Source organism: Xenopus tropicalis, chromosome 7, assembly GCF_000004195.4.
Source record: "Xenopus tropicalis strain Nigerian chromosome 7, UCB_Xtro_10.0, whole genome shotgun sequence".
Classification (NCBI taxonomy): Eukaryota; Metazoa; Chordata; class Amphibia; order Anura; family Pipidae; genus Xenopus; species Xenopus tropicalis.
In genome coordinates, this window is record NC_030683.2 from 114,746,379 (window position 1) to 114,767,000 (window position 20,622).

General features: G+C 43.3%; 1 protein-coding gene across 2 annotated transcripts in view; it reads right to left on the reverse strand.

The window, feature by feature from the left end:
* The window catches only part of lmtk3 (lemur tyrosine kinase 3), a 46,918-nt gene that overhangs the window by 19,042 nt on the left and 7,254 nt on the right, over positions 1 to 20,622 (reverse strand). For both annotated transcript variants that reach the window (XM_012967512.2, XM_012967511.2), the window contains exons 3-6: positions 13,589 to 13,722; positions 12,691 to 12,841; positions 8,375 to 8,445; positions 6,889 to 7,007 (exon numbers count right to left, since the gene is read on the reverse strand). In XM_012967512.2, the coding sequence (XP_012822966.1) occupies positions 6,889 to 7,007; positions 8,375 to 8,445; positions 12,691 to 12,841; positions 13,589 to 13,722 (475 nt within the window). The remainder of the gene's footprint in view (positions 1 to 6,888; positions 7,008 to 8,374; positions 8,446 to 12,690; positions 12,842 to 13,588; positions 13,723 to 20,622) is intronic.

Here is a 20,622-nt window from a genome sequence, read left to right on the forward strand (position 1 = left end):
AAAAATTCCGATTGGAAAACGAACATTTTGCGACTTTTTCGTATTCTTTGCGATTTTTTCGTCGCCTTTTCGACTTTTTGGAAATTGTCGCGACTTTTTCGTAACCAATACGACTTGCGCGAAAAGTCGCGAATTTTTCGTAGCCATTACGATTCGCTCGTATCTTGTCGCAACTTTTCCGTATTGAGCGCTCGTAAGCCGCGGGGGAAACTTTCAGACTTAGCATGATTTTGGAAGCCTCCCATAGGACTCAATGGCACCCTGCAGCTCCAACCTGGCCCAAGGAAAGTCTCCCATAGGGCTCAATGGCACTCTGCAGCTCCAACCCGGCCCAAGGAAAGTCTCCCATAGGGCTCAATGGCACTCTGCAGCTCCAACCCGGCCCAAGGAAAGTCTCCCATAGGGCTCAATGGCACTCTGCAGCTCCAACCTGGCCCAAGGAAAGTCTCCCATAGGGCTCAATGGCACTCTGCAGCTCCAACCTGGCCCAAGGAAAGTCTCCCATAGGGCTCAATGGCACTCTGCAGCTCCAACCTGGCCCAAGGAAAGTCTCCCATAGGGGTCAATGGCACTCTGCAGCTCCAACCCGGCCCAAGGAAAGTCTCCCATAGGGCTCAATGGCACTCTGCAGCTCCAACCCGGCCCAAGGAAAGTCTCCCATAGGGCTCAATGGCACTCTGCAGCTCCAACCCGGCCCAAGGAAAGCCTCCCATAGGGCTCAATGGCACTCTGCAGCTCCAACCCGGCCCAAGGAAAGTCTCCCATAGGGCTCAGTGGCACTCTGCAGCTCCAACCCGGCCCAAGGAAAGTCTCCCATAGGGCTCAATGGCACTCTGCAGCTCCAACCCGGCCCAAGGAAAGCCTCCCATAGGGCTCAATGGCACTCTGCAGCTCCAACCCGGCCCAAGGAAAGCCTCCCATAGGGCTCAATGGCACTCTGCAGCTCCAACCCGGCCCAAGGAAAGCCTCCCATAGGGCTCAATGGCACTCTGCAGCTCCAACCCGGCCCAAGGAAAGTCTCCCATAGGGCTCAATGGCACTCTGCAGCTCCAACCCGGCCCAAGGAAAGCCTCCCATAGGGCTCAATGGCACTCTGCAGCTCCAACCCGGCCCAAGGAAAGCCTCCCATAGGGCTCAATGGCACTCTGCAGCTCCAACCCGGCCCAAGGAAAGCCTCCCATAGGGCTCAATGGCACTCTGCAGCTCCAACCCGGCCCAAGGAAAGTCTCCCATAGGGCTCAATGGCACTCTGCAGCTCCAACCCGGCCCAAGGAAAGCCTCCCATAGGGCTCAATGGCACTCTGCAGCTCCAACCCGGCCCAAGGAAAGTCTCCCATAGGGCTCAATGGCACTCTGCAGCTCCAACCCGGCCCAAGGAAAGTCTCCCATAGGGCTCAATGGCACTCTGCAGCTCCAACCTGGCCCAAGAAAAGTCACCATACTGAAGCTTGAATGAATCCGAATCTTTCGTACTCGGCGCGAAAGCTGCGAAAAAGTCGCGCAATTCGTAACGGCTACGAAAAAGTTGCGTCATTTTGCGAAACATTCGTAACGGCTACGAAAAAGTCGCGAAAATTTTCCGAAAAATCGCAAAATACCGATCATTACGAAAAAAACGCATTTGGACGCCGTCGGAAACATCGTGGGTAAGTAAATGTGCCCCTAATTGTCAACCCTATTCATAGGGTCTGTAATACCAGGAGGCATTTCTTTGCCAAAAAACAATTCTAGCAGCATAATAAGGAAATAGATTTAATCAAGTGTTACCTATCTGTTTCCTTCCAGCTCCTAGCTCTTAGTAGAGCGGAAAATGTATGTTTATGTATAAATTACTACATTAAAACATGATTAATGCCATTTAATAGTCAATATAACTATTATATATTGTGCGTAATTGTCTTTTGATCACAAGGTCCTCCACTTTTCTACTGTAAACCAATCACCTACAATGTTCTAAAATCAGAATGAAAGGGAATTTCAGGTTGGCTCTTTTTCAGGTTGGAAGGAGATAGAATCACATGACTGGAAAGTAGTTGGGCCTATATGTACCAGGGAAAATGCAATCACAGAACGTATAAAATGACACTTGGGGGCATATTTATTATGCTGTGTAAAAAATGGCGAGAAAATTCGCCACACATCGCCAGGCTTTGCCGTGTAAAAATGGCGTAAAAACGGCATAAAATTGGCATAATTGTTTTACGCGTTTTTTCTTCCACCGGAACTTATGGGAAATAATGGCGTAATATCCGGCGTTCATATGGCGATCTTTTCCATTTATTTTACACAGCTTTTTACTCTGTTTTTTCGGCGAATTAGTTTTACACAGCAAAATAAATACGCCCCTTATTCAGTAAATTAGCCACCGGCTGGAACTGAGAATCCAAGCAGGGTGAAACACTATAAGGGACATCCTTTTGGGGCACATATACAAATGTCGCCTCGTGATAATCACTGCGTTTGTTTCACACGGGATCAGTTATTTTTGGCAGGTTCCTTTTAGAATAATTAATAGGACATACATATTATTTTGAAAAGCTGAAGGAATCATTTATTTTATATCCACAATTTGCTGGAAAATGTTTCCCAGAAAGGAAAACCAAGATTCATCTGTTTTTATCTCTGTGCTGCGATTATCTGGGATGCAAATACTTTATAAAGCATTACAAGAAGAAATGAGTTGTGTATCATAAGAATAAAACTGCAGGTTAAACGAGGTCTGGAAATAACACCTCCACACTTCATTTAGCAAGTATACGTGTGAATAATATAATCATAGCACAAATTAAATTGGTAAACTTGCATGTTATATATAATGAAAAAGGAATATACCGACAGTCTGTCGTACATTTATAGCTCAAAAAGTGGCAAAACATAAAAGTATATTCAAAATAATAACAAATTTTAAACTGCTGCCCCATCTGCAAAAGTTGGGTAGAAGGTACAGCATAGTCAGGGCCGGATTTATCTTCTGGGCGCCCTGAGGCCGCCCCTGTTGGTCGCCCCCCCTGCGCCAGCCGCGAGTGCGCATGTGCTCATTTAAACTCCCATACGGAGCAGTGGGGAGAGGCCCCGACTGCTCTGTATGGGAGCCAAATTTTAAAATTTTGTTGCGGCGGGGCAGCATGCCGCCCCTAAACTTCTGCCGCCCTAGGCCCGGGCCTTTGTGGCCTCTCCACAAATCCGGGCCTGAGCCTAGTAGGGTGCATCAGGATAATATGCTCTGGTATAGTAGGAAGAGATGGTGCCTATAGTAGCAGTGGGGGGATAATAGCCTCTGGGAAGGGACTGTGGCTGTGGGATAGCAGGTATAGTAGGGAGAGATGGTGCCTATAGTAGCAGTGGGGGGATAATAGCCTCTGGGAAGGGACTGTGGCTGTGGGATAGCAGGTATAGTAGGGAGAGATGGTGCCTATAGTAGCAGTGGGGGGATAATAGCCTCTGGGAAGGGACTGGGGCTGTGGGATAGCAGGTATAGTAGGGAGAGATGGTGCCTATAGTAGCAGTGGGGGGATAATAGCCTCTGGGAAGGGACTGGGGCTGTGGGATAGCAGGTATAGTAGGGAGAGATGGTGCCTATAGTAGCAGTGGGGGGATAATAGCCTCTGGGAAGGGACTGGGGCTGTGGGATAGCAGGTATAGTAGGGAGAGATGGTGCCTATAGTAGCAGTGGGGGGATAATAGCCTCTGGGAAGGGACTGTGGCTGTGGGATAGCAGGTATAGTAGGGAGAGATGGTGCCTATAGTAGCAGTGGGGGGATAATAGCCTCTGGGAAGGGACTGGGGCTGTGGGATAGCAGGTATAGTAGGGAGAGATGGTGCCTATAGTAGCAGTGGGGGGATAATAGCCTCTGAGAAGGGACTGTGGCTGTGGGATAGCAGGTATAGTAGGGAGAGATGGTGCCTATAGTAGCAGTGGGGGGATAATAGCCTCTGGGAAGGGACTGGGGCTGTGGGATAGCAGGTATAGTTGGGAGAGATGGTGCCTATAGTAGCAGTGGGGGGATAATAGCCTCTGGGAAGGGACTGGGGCTGTGGGATAGCAGGTATAGTAGGGAGAGATGGTGCCTATAGTAGCAGTGGGATAATAGCCTCTGGGAAGGGACTGGGGCTGTGGGATAGCAGGTATAGTAGGGAGAGATGGTGCCTATAGTAGCAGTGGGGAGATAATAGCCTCTGGGAAGGGACTGTGGCTGTGGGATAGCAGGTATAGTAGGGAGAGCTGGTGCCTATAGTAGCAGTGGGGGGATAATAGCCTCTGGCAAGGGACTGTGGCTGTGGGATAGCAGGTATAGTAGGGAGAGATGGTGCCTATAGTAGCAGTGGGGAGATAATAGCCTCTGGGAAGGGACTGTGGCTGTGGGATAGCAGGTATAGTAGGGAGAGATGGTGCCTATAGTAGCAGTGGGGGGATAATAGCCTCTGGGAAGGGACTGTGGCTGTGGGATAGCAGGTATAGTAGGGAGAGATGGTGCCTATAGTAGCAGTGGGGGGATAATAGCCTCTGGGAAGGGACTGTGGCTGTGGGATAGCAGGTATAGTAGGGAGAGATGGTGCCTATAGTAGCAGTGGGGGGATAATAGCCTCTGGGAAGGGACTGGGGCTGTGGGATAGCAGGTATAGTAGGGAGAGATGGTGCCTGTAGTAGCAGTGGGGGGATAATAGCCTCTGGGAAGGGACTGGGGCTGTGGGATAGCAGGTATAGTAGGGAGAGATGGTGCCTATAGTAGCAGTGGGGGTATAATAGCCTCTGGAAAGGGACTGTGGCTGTGGGATAGCAGGTATAGTAGGGAGAGATGGTGCCTATAGTAGCAGTGGGGGTATAATAGCCTCTGGGAAGGGACTGGGGCTGTGGGATAGCAGGTATAGTAGGGAGAGATGGTGCCTATAGTAGTAGTGGGGGGATAATAGCTTCTGGGAAGGAGTCGTCGTGGTACAGTTCAGTACAGTAGGGCAGAATTGTGAATCTAACCCTTTATCAGTGTTGACCAACTTGCCTATGCTTATAGGATGTTGAGGTACAACTCCCAGCACCAACCAACAGCTAGAGGTTGGCAGGAATACTGAGAGTTGTAGTCAAAAGAGCAGAATGGTCATATAGGCCGAAGGTTCCTACTTTATATAAATAAATGGATTCTGTCATTATATTTGAACTTGCTGAAGCAATGACTGGGGTAGAGATGTTGCTGTGATTTTGCTCAGATATTCCTGACATTTTGACAAGTAATAAAATGAAATCAGCATGCCGAAGCTCTCTCTTAACTGCACAGTTTAGGAACAATGAGTAAATGTTACATTATTTTTTTAGATTTATGGAACTGACTGGATCTGCCCTACAGAATCACTGCTGTGAATGTCACCTTTATTGACCTGAAAGCTCATAGAACAATCAGTGGTGAATCTCCGGGCACCTATTGCAGTAAGTGGCAGTCAGGCTGGCAACACAGGGGCGACCATCAGAATATCTGAGCTACTCGCACTGACTGATAATAAGGCAATTCCCATAGATGTTTCTCTAAAGAAGAGCTGCCATATATACTGATATATAGCAGACGGCCTGGTTTGTTCGCCTACATTCTAGCCATTATTTTCCCTTCATTTACACAGCACCGGCACACTTACACAGCATTTCTCATCAGGATTTGACCAATAAAGTGGAGAGCTTGCCGAAAGATCCTTTATGTGTGCACTTACAAGAGCTTATGCTGCACTTACAAGAGCTGGGCACTAAACTGGTACTGCTCATAAAATGGCTCATTAGAAAGTACAGGGCTTAGAGCAAAGTGCAAAGAATGGACTCAAGCCACCATGTTTTTGGCACACTTGCACCCTGCCCTGAACATTTCTGCTTTGCCACTGGTCTCCAAAATGAAGTACAGAGACTTGAATACACAACATTTAGACCCGCAAGTAAGTACCAACCTGGCACGACGTGCAGAGAGCAGCCAGATCCTGGCGCTTGTGCTTTTTAAATAAGCCCTAAGGGGCCTTGCTATTGTGCCTGCCAGGGCCTGAATCCCAGTCCAGGCCTGTCCATACAGCACAGATTGCATTTAATGTAACTAATACAGCCTTGTGCCTTTAAATGCTTATGTAACTGATGACTTCCAATATCCTTATATCTAAAAGTAGGGGGCACATTATCTCATATATCTGGCCCAGACTGGGATTTGAAAAAGGAAAAAGGAAACACCTACCCCCACCAACCCAATAAATAGTGACTGCCTATGGCACCTTACAGCAGCCCCTCTGGCATTTGCCTGAACCCGTAGATTGTTAGTCTGGGCCTGCCATATGTAATCAAGGGAAATGTGAGTTTAGAGCTCAATACTCACCCATGGTCTATTCATCCCTATTGGATTTGTGTGTTTATCAAATGGTAAGTTCTTACTTTTACTCTGATAAATAAGCTTCTAAAAATCCCAAAGGAATGAATAGAATGTGGGTGAGTTTTTATGTATTAAGATCTAAACTCACATATTTATAAATCTGCCCCTTAATATCCTTATATTTAACAGCAGGGGGCATATTATCCCCTATAAGAGAGAAACACAAGCCATGGAAATCCCTTCTTTAATGCAGGTGGAAGTTCAGGGCTTTGTGAGGCTCCAGAGGGACTTGCACTCATATCTGGGAGATGCTGAAATGTCTTAATAGTTTAGAAAAAGCATTTAATTAGCAGCCTGATATAAGAAGCAATAGTATGAACAAAGAAAAGCACGGTAATGATATTTATCTACTGCACTGAACACATTTGGGGGTTAATATAATGAATATCGTTAGCACATAACAGCCAAGTGCTCGTAGCTTTAAGTAAATGGGTAGCTCCTAATGCTTTGCCTAAACACTTTTCCCTTGGCAGCCCATGTCTTTATACAGAGAACTTACCTGTAGGGCTGCGCTTCCGACAGAAACTTCCTCTGTTCCAGGGGGCTGGCATTAACCCTTAACTCCTTTACCACCACTTGGGCCGGGGTATAGTCAGAGAAAATCTCTCCCAGGATCACCTAGCGAAAGAAAATAAAACCATGTTGTCGGCATGAACGAGAAAAACATATGAATTGAACTTTTAATATGATACTCTGAGACAATTTGCAGTTGGCCTTCATTTTGTATTTCATATTTGTTGTGCAGTTTGGAATTCCAGCAGCATTCTGGTCGCTAGGGGTCTGGTTTACCCTAGCAACCAGCCAGTGGTTTGAATGAGACCCTGGAAGATGAATGATTAAAATGATAAGCAGTAAAAAGTAACAATAATTGTAAAATTGTAGCTGCACAGAGGAATAGGTTTTTGGCTGCCGGGGTCAATGAACCGCATCTGAAAGCTGGAAGAAGGCAATGCATTCAAACATGAATAAAATAAATGTTGAAAATGATGAAAAGTATAAGATACCCTATAAAACATACTAAAAATAAACTTAAGCGTAACTATCTCTTTAAATAGCTAAGGTATACAGTTCCCAGAATTCTCAGAAAGACAGCCATTAATAAATATATATCTTGCAGACATAAGCAGCAATGCACTGGGGTTTCCCTTATTCTAGTGTAGGATTGGGGTGTCTGGGGCCCACCAGGGCTGCCACCTCAGGGACCCCCTCACCCCAGTTGTGAACTCTTTTACTGCTGACAGACCCCCCCCCCACACACACACACCTTTCACCATTGGTGGGGGTGGAGAGCCCAAATTTTCTGCCGGGGATTGGGCCTGGGTCAGCAGGGCCTACAAGAGCCGGGGCCCACCTTTTTAGCCTTTATACTGCCTCTACCTCTCCAACTCTACATCAATAATATTCTTAAATAGCTTTTGTTTTTGGTGGTGAATGCAGAAACACAAATGGAAATCGTCCCACTTTTGTAAGATACTCATAGCCTGCCTTCCCTCATGCAATAAATGTATAAGCAGAAGTGGCTTACAGAGAAAGTGAGAGAAAGGGGTGCAGAAAACTAAACATTCAAAAGCAAATCCCTTTACATTTCCCTTTATATTTCGCACCAAATGCCAAAAGAGTGTTGTTCTCCTTTACAGGCACAAATTATTTTTTAATTTCCCTTCATTGATTTTGCTGTCTACAGCGTACAACCCAGTCAATATGTCTGAGAATTATGCCCACAGTTCATTGGGCAAACAAATGCGCAGCTCGCACGCTTCACAGTGAATGGGGGGGTTATCGGCCTTGCTCATTCCTCAAGTGCACAATAATGTGCGTCTGTGTCACTGTATAAAGGCTAATCCTGATCAGTACCTGGTGGTCACAAGTAAAGGGGGGGATTAGCAGTCGGTTTGTGTTTCGCCCCATTCAGTCTCTTGCAGGGGCGTTTGGGAACAGATGAGCCCCCAGCAGAACAAGCTGCACTTGGTTATATCCACACTCACCTTTCCGAACCATCCATTGCCAATCTCCTGGAGATAGCTCAGATCCTGTCGGCTAAAGCCAGTTTGCTTCACTAGAACATAAACAGAAAACACATTTAGAAATGTTTGCTTTGTTTCCATCACAAATGCAGCAATAATTTTAACAATATACATGCAATATACTGAACACTATGAATATACAGCATTGCACAATTACTTTTTGTAACTCCATGTTTTTAGCACAGGTTTAGGGATTTTATGACCTTTTGTTAAAATAAATCCCGCCCCAAGCAGTTTATAATCCATGCCAGGCAGTTGTGCCAAGCTCTTTAATTTGAATACAGCAGCTATTATGGAAAGATAGAGGCATTTGTGCCTACCCAAGGCCTTTATGCTACTAAAATTCTAACAAGCCTGCCTATTTTCAGTGATTAATAAAGCATCTGTGACTCCCACTTCCAGCCAATTCCTGGGATGCTTGGGCAGCAGAGGGATGAGACTTGCCCAGTAGTGTTGCATTAAAGCAAGTAGAACAACTGGTTACCAATATTCTAAATTGATAGGCAATGCTGTTATTATCTTTTACATTTGTAAAAAGTACAATGGTTTGTGTCACCCAAGAGCAACTGCATGGTCGACCATAGGCTCATACATGGTCTGACTTTGGTTCTATAGGAAAGCCGGCAAGAGAAAGGGGCTCTCCGAACTTTGGGATGTGCTGTTGCTCACCAATAGGGATGTAGCGAACCTCAAAAAAAAAGTTCGCGAACCTGTTCGCGAACTTCCGCCGAAAATTGCGAATATTCGCGAACTTTGCGAACCCCATAGACTTCAATGGGAAGGCAAACTTTAAAACCTAGAAAAGCCATTTCTGGCCAGAAAACTGATTTTAAAGTTGTTTAAAGGGTGCCACGACCTGGACAGTGGCATGCAGGAGGGGGATCAAGGGCAAAAACTTCTCTGAAAAATTGACACACGCCGTTTTTCGAAATGATCGGCAATTTTGCGACTTTTTCGTAATTTCCGGCGCTTTCGTAAAGTTATCGTAAGTTTTGCGACTTTTTCGGAGCATTCGTAGCGTTATCGTAAGTTTTGCGACTTTTTCGGAGCATTCGTAACGTTATCGTAAGTTTTGCGACTTTTTCGGACATTCGTAACGTTATCGTAAGTTTTGCGACTTTTTCGGAGCATTCGTAACGTTATCGTAAGTTTTGCGACTTTTTCGGAGCAGTCGTACCGTTATCGTAAGTTTTGCGACTTTTTCGGAGCATTCGTAACGTTATCGTAAGTTTTGCGACTTTTTCGGAGCATTCGTAACGTTATCGTAAGTTTTGCGACTTTTTCGGAGCAGTCGTAACGTTATCGTAAGTTTTGCGACTTTTTCGGAGCATTCGTAACGTTATCGTAAGTTTTGCGATTTTTTCGGTGCCGGCGAACCCAAATTGCGAACATCACGAAAAGTTCGCGAATTTGCGGACTTGCGAACACCCGATGTTCGCGCGAATTAGTTCGCCGGCGAACAGTTCGCTACATCTCTACTCACCAAGAAGGGACATTGGTTGTTTGATTGTCTGCCAGGAAAAAGACTGCTTTAAACCTCCTGCCAGAGAACCAGAGATGCACCAATGGACCATCCAAACTACCCAGCCACTACCACAGCCCAGGTACAGTTATGGAGAACCTATTTGCCTATTGTTTTCATCTGTTCTGCTTAATCATATCAAAGTCTCTCCCATACTTTACCTGGGGCTGTAAACAATCATTTTTGTTTAAAAAGGGATCCAGAGTCCCATAAAGCTTTAGTATCAGAATGATTACAGCAGGGTTTCCTAACCTTTTACTACCCGTGAGCAACATTTTAATATAAAAAAAAAGTTGGGGAGCAACACAAGCATGAAATTCCTAGGAGTTGACTAATAAAGGTTATTAGTCCAATGCAAACTGGCAGACTATAGGAGACTCTGTTTGGCTTAAAAAACTTGCTTCCAAGCTAGAAATTCAAAAATAAACACCTGCTTTGAGGCCACTGGGAGCAACATCCAAGGGCTTTTGTTGCTCCTGAGCCACTGGTTGGGGATTACTCGATTACACTATAGCATTTTCAGAAACACCTCAGTATTGTACAATATTTGGTTGCCCAAATCCTTTTGCAGTGTCACGAACAACCTCACCCTCAATAGTCACCACCAAATAGACATGGAATAAATAAACACAGGAAAAAGCCCCTAGAATTCCTAATACTTATAGCTTTACAGAAGGTCATTAAGTGAGAAATAGCAACCACTATTTATATCAATAGTTCCTGATTATAAGTAGAGTCTATATGCGCTTCACTGTATAATAACTCTTAGATGACTTCTAATATCCTCATATTTTACAACAGGGGGACATTAATTATTATAATACACAAGTGAGTTTAGTGAGTGACAGAAATGACATCACTAGTAAGCACAAATTGTAACTGATGACATCACTAATGCCCGTTCCTAAGGTTGTCATCTACAGGGTATTCATGGCTCTTGTGTATTATAATAATACTATATATCCACAAAACCATACTTGCACTGGGTAGAAGGCCTCATTTGTCTACGTATTTACCTTTTCATTTTATTGGAAGGATTGAGTGACCTCTATTCCCTTATCTTTATGCAAAGTGATGAAAGCTTGGTTTGTTTTATAAGGAAATAACCTTTTCTTAGGCGCAAGAGGAACTCTGCCTCCCTAATGCAATGTACCCAAGTAATGGAAACTTGATTTCCTGCACCAATAAATGTCAGCTTCTGCCTAGTTTTATGTTTTTGCTCAAAACAGTGCCAAATACTGCTGTATTTACAGCACATACACACACAGTCAAGGCTACACCCATATGAGGAGCATACCAACTCACATAGCGGAGTCAATGCTTGGGCAACACTAATACTAAGTGCAGCTGCCACCATTTTGTTTTACTGTAATTTCAGCTCTCTTTGCACCACTATGTAAAGGCTCCAGGGCAGTGATCCCCAACCAGTGGCTCGGGGGCAACATGTTTCTCCCAGTGGCCTCAAAGTAGGTTTCCATTTTTACATTTCTGGCTTAGAGACAGGTTTTGAAAGCACAGAGACTCCAAGCAGAGCCTCCTGCAGGCCATCAGTCACATGGGACTACTAAATAGCCAATTACAGTCCTTATTAGGCATCCCCAAATAGCTTTTTTCATGCTTGTGTGGCTCCCCAACACTTTATACATCTGAGTGTGGCTCACAAGTGAAAAAGGTTGGGGATCCCTGGTCCAGGGCAATGACGATCCCGCACAATAGACAACTATGCTAATGGGATTTAAGTTCCATGATGGTCCATGAACGTATAATAACATCTATATCTAAATGGGCAAGTTAAGTGTCGGAGTTAGTTATATATATATATATATAATGCTCGTAATTCTATAATGACTCGTATCTATATACTCCAATGATCCTCCACTAGGGATATAGGATTCTCGCCCACAGTGAGCAAGTCGCTCTTGGATTTAAATAAATACTTACTCAAATCGAGCCTGGCCCCGAAGTTCCCCCTGGGCCTGACCTGAACCATTCAGATTCACAAAGGATATTAACCAGACAGCTTTATTAGAGGTATACATTAATACAGAGTATTACAATACAGAGTATTAAATAATAGCTCACACATCCTGAAAGCTCGTGAGGACGTGAGGGAACAAAGTCAAGTACAAAAATGTTGCCATTTAACCATTTCATCCTACTTGGGGCTGATCCCATGGCAGCCAATCATTAGCCTTGTTTTAGCATAACTGTGTCTCTCTGTCCATCTTTAGGAAAGGATTAAGTGTCTCACTGTCGCAGCACAATAGCCCAAAAAGGTATCTCTCTGGTAAGAAATCTACATCATCAGCGAAGTGTCCCAAATGGTGTTTGTGCAGTTGGTGTTTCTGAGACTATTTGTGACATTCTTAACCTTGCATTAGGGATACTTGTGACAGGAGACAACAGATGGATTCCTTGTTCTGTGTAAACATTCTAAGGCCCAAGTACAGTAAATAGAATGACCTCTGGTCTTGATGTCTAAAATCAACCTACAAGTGCAGTTGTTCTGTGCCTGTGTCCTGTTCTAAATCTTTGTTCTTTGATAATAACTAAAATAAATGTGTTTATAGCATAAACCTAAAACACCAATATCTACATTAAGTACTTGCTAAGGAGAAGAACAGGGGTTTCCTTAGTGGATGACAGTGTCTATTTTAGTAAAAGTGTTCCATACTTGACTTTATTTCTGCCCCTGAACACCCTGTTTCACAATCAGTTTCTTCCCAGCATGATTTTAGAGGAAAATAAAAGTTACCTGTTTTAGGGGCTTGTGTATTGGAAACAGGCAAAGAGACCTCTGACAGAGGCAGAATGTATACATCAGGGATGGACTGTGAAGAGGAGGTCTCTTCGGCTGGTGGGGTGTATTCTCCTGAAAACTCTTCTCCATCGGGATTCTCAAATTCCTAAGAGAAAAAAAAGTGAAACATCTATGGAAGCAATAATAGGCAGTGCATAACATAGCATGTGTATTTGTATAAACAGCGATACCGAAATAAAGCAGAAATGTTTACTTTGCATGAATTTCTTCATAAGCAGGGGAGTAATTACAGCTGGCACCCACACCCTGGGTTATGAGGTGCTCTATGGGCTCTGAGGACGGTATTACCGATGGTGAAACCTGGGATGTTCTAACTTACATATAACATCTATTGCCTCAGCGCATAGTCATAGAACATTATAGCCTATACCAACGTTAAAAGGGAAACTTGAGCTCCAGAACCAAAATTTGTTGAAAAGCCCCACACAACACAGAAACCCTAATATACCTATCTCTGTAATCTGTTCCTTCAAAAAGTAGGAATAAATACCATTTTTATATGCTGAAATCCAGCTGCAACACAGTTCTTCTCTTTCTGCATCATTTGAAATCCTGGCAGGGGAGGAGGGACTAAAACATTGATGTTACAAATTGTTACATGTAGCATGCCGGAACTACATAACCCACAATCCATTGCGCTGTGATGTTCCTTTCCTTATTGACATCACGTGTGCAGGGAATTGTGGGATTGGGCGGATGCAGGCTGAAGGCAGGCTGAGGACAGGCGACTACTGTTACATTTTATTTGAATCTCAAAGTAGTCAGCCAGATCAGCAGGGGAGCAGGGGGCGGGGCTTAGGGAACTGTTCCAGTAGACCATGAAAGTCCTTACCTTAAATCCGACATCTCCTCTCTTGCAGCAGAGGCAAGTGAGTAGTAGGAAGATGAAGGCTAAGAGTCCTGAGCAGGAAATAAGGACCACGGCATATGGAGGAGCGAGAGGAACGCGCCCTTGAGAGGATCCATCTGGAAAAATAAAAATCCATGAAGACAATTTAGTGTGAAACTGAATTCACATAAAGAACGAGCAGAATTGATCATGGACACTGGATCAGTGTTTCTCCAGCTTCACGTGTGACCCTCGCTGGTTAATTCTGGTGCGGCTTGAGTGGCCTCCTTGCTTCACAAACATGCAAAGAGACCAAGGAAAATTTCAGTAAAACATCTAAAAGCTAAAAGCTAATCTATGTTTGGAGCTTGTTTTTACATTTTTTGAATTTACTTTTCTATACTGCCTTCTTTAGAAAATATCAATGAAACTCTTATTTGGTGGGTTTGGTTGCTCAATTTCCCCACTACCCCCTAATTTCCCTGGTTTTGTCAACTGGGCCATTTCCACTACAGTTTCTTATCTTTTTTTTTTATATCTTCTTTTCCCAAATCTGCCAATAATTTTTTCTAATGTGATCTAATATTCTGTATATCCATGTATTTTGTGTTATCTGTCCCTCTACCCCTTGTTCTTTCTTCTCCTGCTTCTGCTCACTTTACAAGCTTTTCTCCACTACCCTACTTCTTGTTCTGGACAAAACCACTAATACAAAGAGATTACAAAGCATTTTTACCTGACAGCTAACAAAGCTGCAAAGAGAAGTTTTGACTCTGATGGCTGTTTAAATCTTGTCCACAGCTCCTTTGTTTCACTTTACACTCACTGTATTAGTGGTTATGGCTAGAGCACTCCACACAGAGAGAGAAAGTACAAAAGTTGGACCTATGGACCAGATAACTGCAAGCAGCCAGCTGAACATACTAAAAGTTATTCTTAGGTGAGTAGACTCCACAGGGAAGTGAGGTTACTAATGTAAGGGGGTTAAGGTTTTTGCAACCTTTCGTTCATGTAGTCTCCTAGAGGGGTTTTGGACAGCTAAAAGCTGGTTCTGACATACAGTTGAGAAGGGGAGTTTTTCTCCCCTTCCTTGGTTAAAGTATTCCCCTAGCAGTTCAGTAACTGGATAGTGGGTGTCAGGGTTTCCTAGTCTTTAAAAGGGAAAGCCACCACATGTTCTATCTAATTTGGTCCCCACTAGCTGGAGAAGGTGGCCTGCTGAAGGGGCTGGGGTGGAGGTAGGCCTTAGTAGGAGTCAAGAGGCAAGATCAGGGCAGTTAGAAGAGCAGCCAGAGGCTCCAAAAAGGGGTGCCAGGGAAGGTTAGTACCCTGCAGTGTCACTGCCAGTATAGGGTATTAAGTACTTAGGCTTAGGAATAGGAAATTCCGTGAGTAATATATCACTGTAAGCATTGACTACAGCTGTGAACTAGTTCACCAGTCTACAAGCACTACCTCTGACATGTTGGGAATACTACAGCTGAAACTGTAAAAGTGTTTGAGCAAGTAAGTACCAAGTAAGGCACGTCCAAGTAAGGACAAAAGCTGTTTACTCAACCTACAGAAATGGCACCAAAGCAAGGAGACCTCTAACACTTATCCTTTTCTGCATTAAACTGCACTTCATTGGGATGTCTCTTTGGAGCAATCAATACTTTATAACCTTATTAAAATAAAGAAACCCATGGAGAAGGAAGAAATAGGAGGGAGAAATAGTTTCCAATCTGGAAAACACACAAACAAAATGATCCATCCATTAAACACCTTATAATGAAGCACTATCACCTGGTTCAGAATGAGAGTTTGGCTATACTGATGCACAAATACCATTACTGTCTATCACAGAAAAAAGCCCAGTCCTTTGTTTAAAGAACTGCAGTGACACCGTGCCTCTGTATCCCAGTAGGAATGGAAACAGAAGAACGGTATGAGCTCTATAAAGATTATATCGGCAAACTTTTAAATATGATGTTAAGCCAGAACGAAAACAGCGATTATTCCTAGTTACTATAGCAACAAATATAAAGCACGCTGTCTATAACAAACCTTAAGGTCTCCATAAAACGACTAGATCTAACTTGTCAGATTAGTGCAAATACAGTGCCAATGTGGGTGCCAGCATGCCTAAACTGTGACAAAGTGACTACAGGTTCAAGATGTTACTTATACAAGACATAGTGACCAGGGCTCCACCAAATGTTAAGCATATTGGCAATCAGAGGATGATACAATCCTCGCTAGACATGTACTGACCATCTTCTGAAATAAAATAATTAACAATGCCATAGGAATAACACAATGCCATAGGAATACCACCGTATTGTTGCCTTGGGGCCAAAAGCATGAACTACCATACTTAAATATCACAGGGTGATGGTTGTAAAAGATCACACTTTTCTCAAGGCCGAAGGTAATTTACCATAAAAGCAATGCCTAAAATAGCACAGTATTGACTACCTACCTCAAATGGATGTTAATTATGTATGTATATACTGTGCTGTCTCTTTATGAGGTCAAGAAATATGTAGAAACCCCGGGGTCCCAGTTCAAAGCCGCCCCTGCAAGCAACTCCATGCCCTTCAGTCATTTATACTGTTGTTACCATTTGGGCACGCTCATTTTCAAATGAAACACCTTCTTCAATGCAGCTGAAGGACATGAAAGCCCTTGGCCATGAGTTACCACTTTGTACTCATCATGACAAGCTCAGTATAGGCTCCTAATGGCAAGGTGGTGAGGACAGAAACACAGGTAATACAACTGTAGGCATCACAACGGATATTAATGAAAGTGTCACATCCTCAGTACTTGCTAGGACAGGTCAAAGCAATACAGTAATGCAGAGGGAAATGGAGAGCATGGGTGCCTACACAGTGCAATGACAATAACTATGGTGATTGCCTGAAATTACTGAATGGCCTATCCCATGGGGCTCTGATTTTCTAACCCAAAAGACATAGTACTGCAAAACAAGGGGGCCATAGCTAGAGTGACCAAGTGCCAGGGTCTTCTCTATTTAGCTGAATCATCCCCCAATGTCTATCTTGGTGGTTCTGTCCATCTTTCTGAATTTTCCCCTACGAAGGCGGGGAAGAAGACTGAGCCAAGGCAAAGATAGGCCTAATTAGTTGCAAGCTTATTCCCTGTCACAGATCACTCTAGGAATGATAGATAGGAATAGGGTAGCTAGTGAGCATCCTGAGCTCCACCAAGGAGATTTAGTAAGGATTAGAGTCCTGGGTGCACTGGCCAAGAGTAGGGACCTGAGTGTACAGACCTAGGGATTGGCGTTTTCCTGCCTAGGTTCCACTCGATAGGCCAAAAAATTTGGGGTGACACTTGCAAGTCAGTTCCCTTATGTACTGTGGTTGACCCCTGAGGGGCATTGACTTCTGGAGGGTGTTTGTGAGTATATATATGCTAAATATTGTGCTACCTCAACTGTTATCTCCAAGTGATCTGAATATTTGCCTGTCAATAAAGAGTTATTATCATTATTGTTAACCACTGGTGACCATTTTACTGTCTCTACCTGAGAGGTATACTGCACCCTGCTTCCAACACAGCGAGGGCCCGCTTCTGATGACTGAGAGTCACCTGTGTAGTCCCTTGAGTAGTGATTACAACCATTAAACTATGGCCTTACGATTACAAATATTTTATTGGTCATTTAGCCCTTAATCTTGCTCTAATTGGCCTCCAAGATAGGCTTCCAGAAGTATCTAGGACAACATATAGGAATAATATCCAAATATGTCTGTAGGTTGTCCCCCTAGTCAGAGATCCTGCCCCACACATTAGGAACCATCGCTCTACATCCTGAGAAAGCCAATTTTGGCCACAGATGACTATGAAGTAATGATATATTATATCATTATATATAATATATATTATATGTTGCACATAATTCCGTAGCATGCCTGATGTCTCTGTTTGTAACCGAATGTTATGTCTAGTTCCATAAGTATCTATTTCTGTCCTATGTATCTTAGTAGCCATCTGTGCCCCTCTCTGTCTAGTTACTGCTCCGGTATGGATCAACTAAAAAAAACTTATTTAATGAGACGGCTTATGACAAAGTGATGTCATGTTTGCTTAGACTGCTGTGTTGACTTTCTATTTCAAAACTGCTGATCCGATAAATTACTGTTAACAACATTTCTCGCCGTATGTTTCAATGAGATCGGCTTTCTCAGTGGTATCTGTGTGGCTAAGAAATAGTAGATCTGACGACGCGCTCATTATTGATATGGCCATTTCCATAGCCGGGGAATTTCTGTAGGCGGTGAAAACAATTAAGGGAGAGAATAATCCATTTCATAAAGAGTGTATAACTCTCATTTATTTTCCTTAAATAGGAATCAAGATTGGCTACTGTATGAATTCAAGATCTCCGTTCTGCATCTTTCAGTTTGTACATATGTGTTGGGGAGGTGCAAAATATCCTATTCCTCTATTGGGGTTCATTTTCTGCCCTTGTTCTGCCCCAACTGGTAACACAGGCCCCTTGGGAATTAGGGGCCCGGGGTAGGAGCCTTTCTTTATTTAATTCTACCCTATTAACAACATTTTTACTGGCCAGACTGGTAAAATACTTGCCAGGTAGCCACCCTATGAGTTATGCAGATAAATGTAATATATATATTACAATCTCCTATGTCAGTGCCAGTGGGGGAAACAGAATGGCTTAGTGGTTAAGCCCCAGGACTGAAGCCAAAGTTCTTTGCCTAGCAAATTCTTCTGTTAACCCCTTGTGACCTTAGACATGTCATTTAATGTAATGGGGACTCAAGCACCCACCTTAGATTGTAAGCCCTTCAGGATAAATGCTAATTGCCCCCGGATAGTGCCCATTTATACATTTCTGGCTTGGAGGCAAGTTTTGGAAGCCCAGAGACACAGTTTTACCCCAAGCAGAGCCTCCTGCGGGTCACATGGGGCTACCAAATAGCCAATCACAGCCCTTATTTGGCATCCCTCAAAGAACTTATTTCATGCTTCTGTGGCTCCCCAACACTTTTTACATCTGAGTGTGGCTCACAAGTAAAAAAGTTTGGGGATGCCTGCCTTAAAGCAAAGGCACATGTATTGGTTCAAAGTGTTTTTTTCTCCATGGCTATAACTACCACTGTGGGCAGAGGACAAAGTGCTCACAATTGCCCCCCCCATTCATTTTTTTCACATTCTCCTACAAGCACAGGGGCTCTCGCTTGTCCGGCCATTGTTGTTCTGTCTGGGGTTGCAACTGGGCAGGCCAGGGGCACAATATTTACAATAATTATTATCTTTCCTGTGTTCACTGATGATTCAGTTGAGCTACCATTGAAACATATATCTGGCATACCACTCATATTATAGCTTAGTAACACGTGGCAGTATGCTTGGGGATTAATATCCTCTCTAAGCTTAGAGAAGGTCATGGAAAAGGTTAATTACATTTGCCTCCTTAAACAAATATCAACCTTAAACAGCACCATTGCTATGTTATTCCCTAACGAATCTTTGATAAAAGGCTCGTGCTAATGCTTGCATGTAGTTCCATAAAGGACTGGGCCATATAACTGCTACCAATATGAAAACCCATGCCCACCACCATCCCCCATTCTGAAAATGCTAGGTGCGACTTGCACCCAATTTGAGTCAAAAAGTGCAATTATGTTCATTAGATGCACTGGGTGTGATTGTGGTGCGCACAACTCAGAGTGTGGCCACTGTTATCATGGAATTATTGCATTGCATTATGGGTAAAACACATTGTAATATGTGTATAAATTACACTTTGCATTTGTAAATAGCCACTTAAATCTTCGGTGAACCAAACACTGACTACGACCTATTTCTTGCCCTATTCCATGACTATCCCTTAATATGGAAATGCCCAAATAGAATTGGCAGGGTGAAGTTAAATTGCTTTTCTCATTGGTAGGGTTAGATTAGTGCTTTTGGTCACCACTGGGTACAGTAAAATTTATACAGGTATGGGACCTGTTATCCAGAATGCTTTGGACCTGGGGTTTTCTGGATAATGGATCTTTCTGTAATTTGGATCTCCATACTGTAAGTACTAAAAGTAATTTAAATATTGAATAAACCCAATAGGCTTGTTTTGCCCCCAATAAGGGGTAATTATATCTTAGTTGGGATCAAGTACAGGTACTGTTTTATTATTACAGAGAAAAGGGAATCATTTAACCATGAAATAAACCCAAAAGGCCTGTTCTGCCCCCAATAAGGGGTAATTATATCTTAGTTGGGATCAAGTACAGGTACTGTTTTATTATTACAGAGAAAAGGGAATCATTTAACCATGAAATAAACCCAAAAGGCCTGTTCTGCCCCCAATAAGGGGTAATTATATCTTAGTTGGGATCAAGTACAGGTACTGTTTTATTATTACAGAGAAAAGGGAATCATTTAACCATTAAATAAACCCAATAGGGCTGTTCTGCCCCCAATAAGGGGTAATTATATCTTAGTTGGGATCAAGTACAGGTACTGTTTTATTATTACAGAGAAAAGGGATTCGTTTAACCATTAAATAAACCCAATAGGGCTGTTCTGCCCCCAATAAGGGGTAATTATATCTTAGTTGGGATCAAGTACAAGCTACTGTTTTATTATTACAGAGAAAAAGGAAATTATTTTTAAAAATTAGTATTATTTGGTTATAATGGAGTCTATTGGAGATGGCCTTTCTGTAATTCGGAACTTTCTGGATAATGGGTTTCTGGATAAGGGATCCCATAACTGTACTTTAATTATTCTGCAGCTCTGTAATGGGACAGGAGAGACAAAGGCAGGTGAATTACCCAACGCATTTTGCACCGGCTACTGCTTTATTATGGATGTAGGTATAGGGCACATAGGTAGCCTAATTCAATGTGCAAGTTCCAGTCACACAGCCAAGTGAATAATAGCAATAGACCGCTGGGTAACATTATTCACCAAAGATAAAAGCACAATAAAGCAAATGACAGGCTAAATCTTTCATTAAAGTAAGAGTCAGAGCAAAACAATGGGTGTTCATTCATATACTG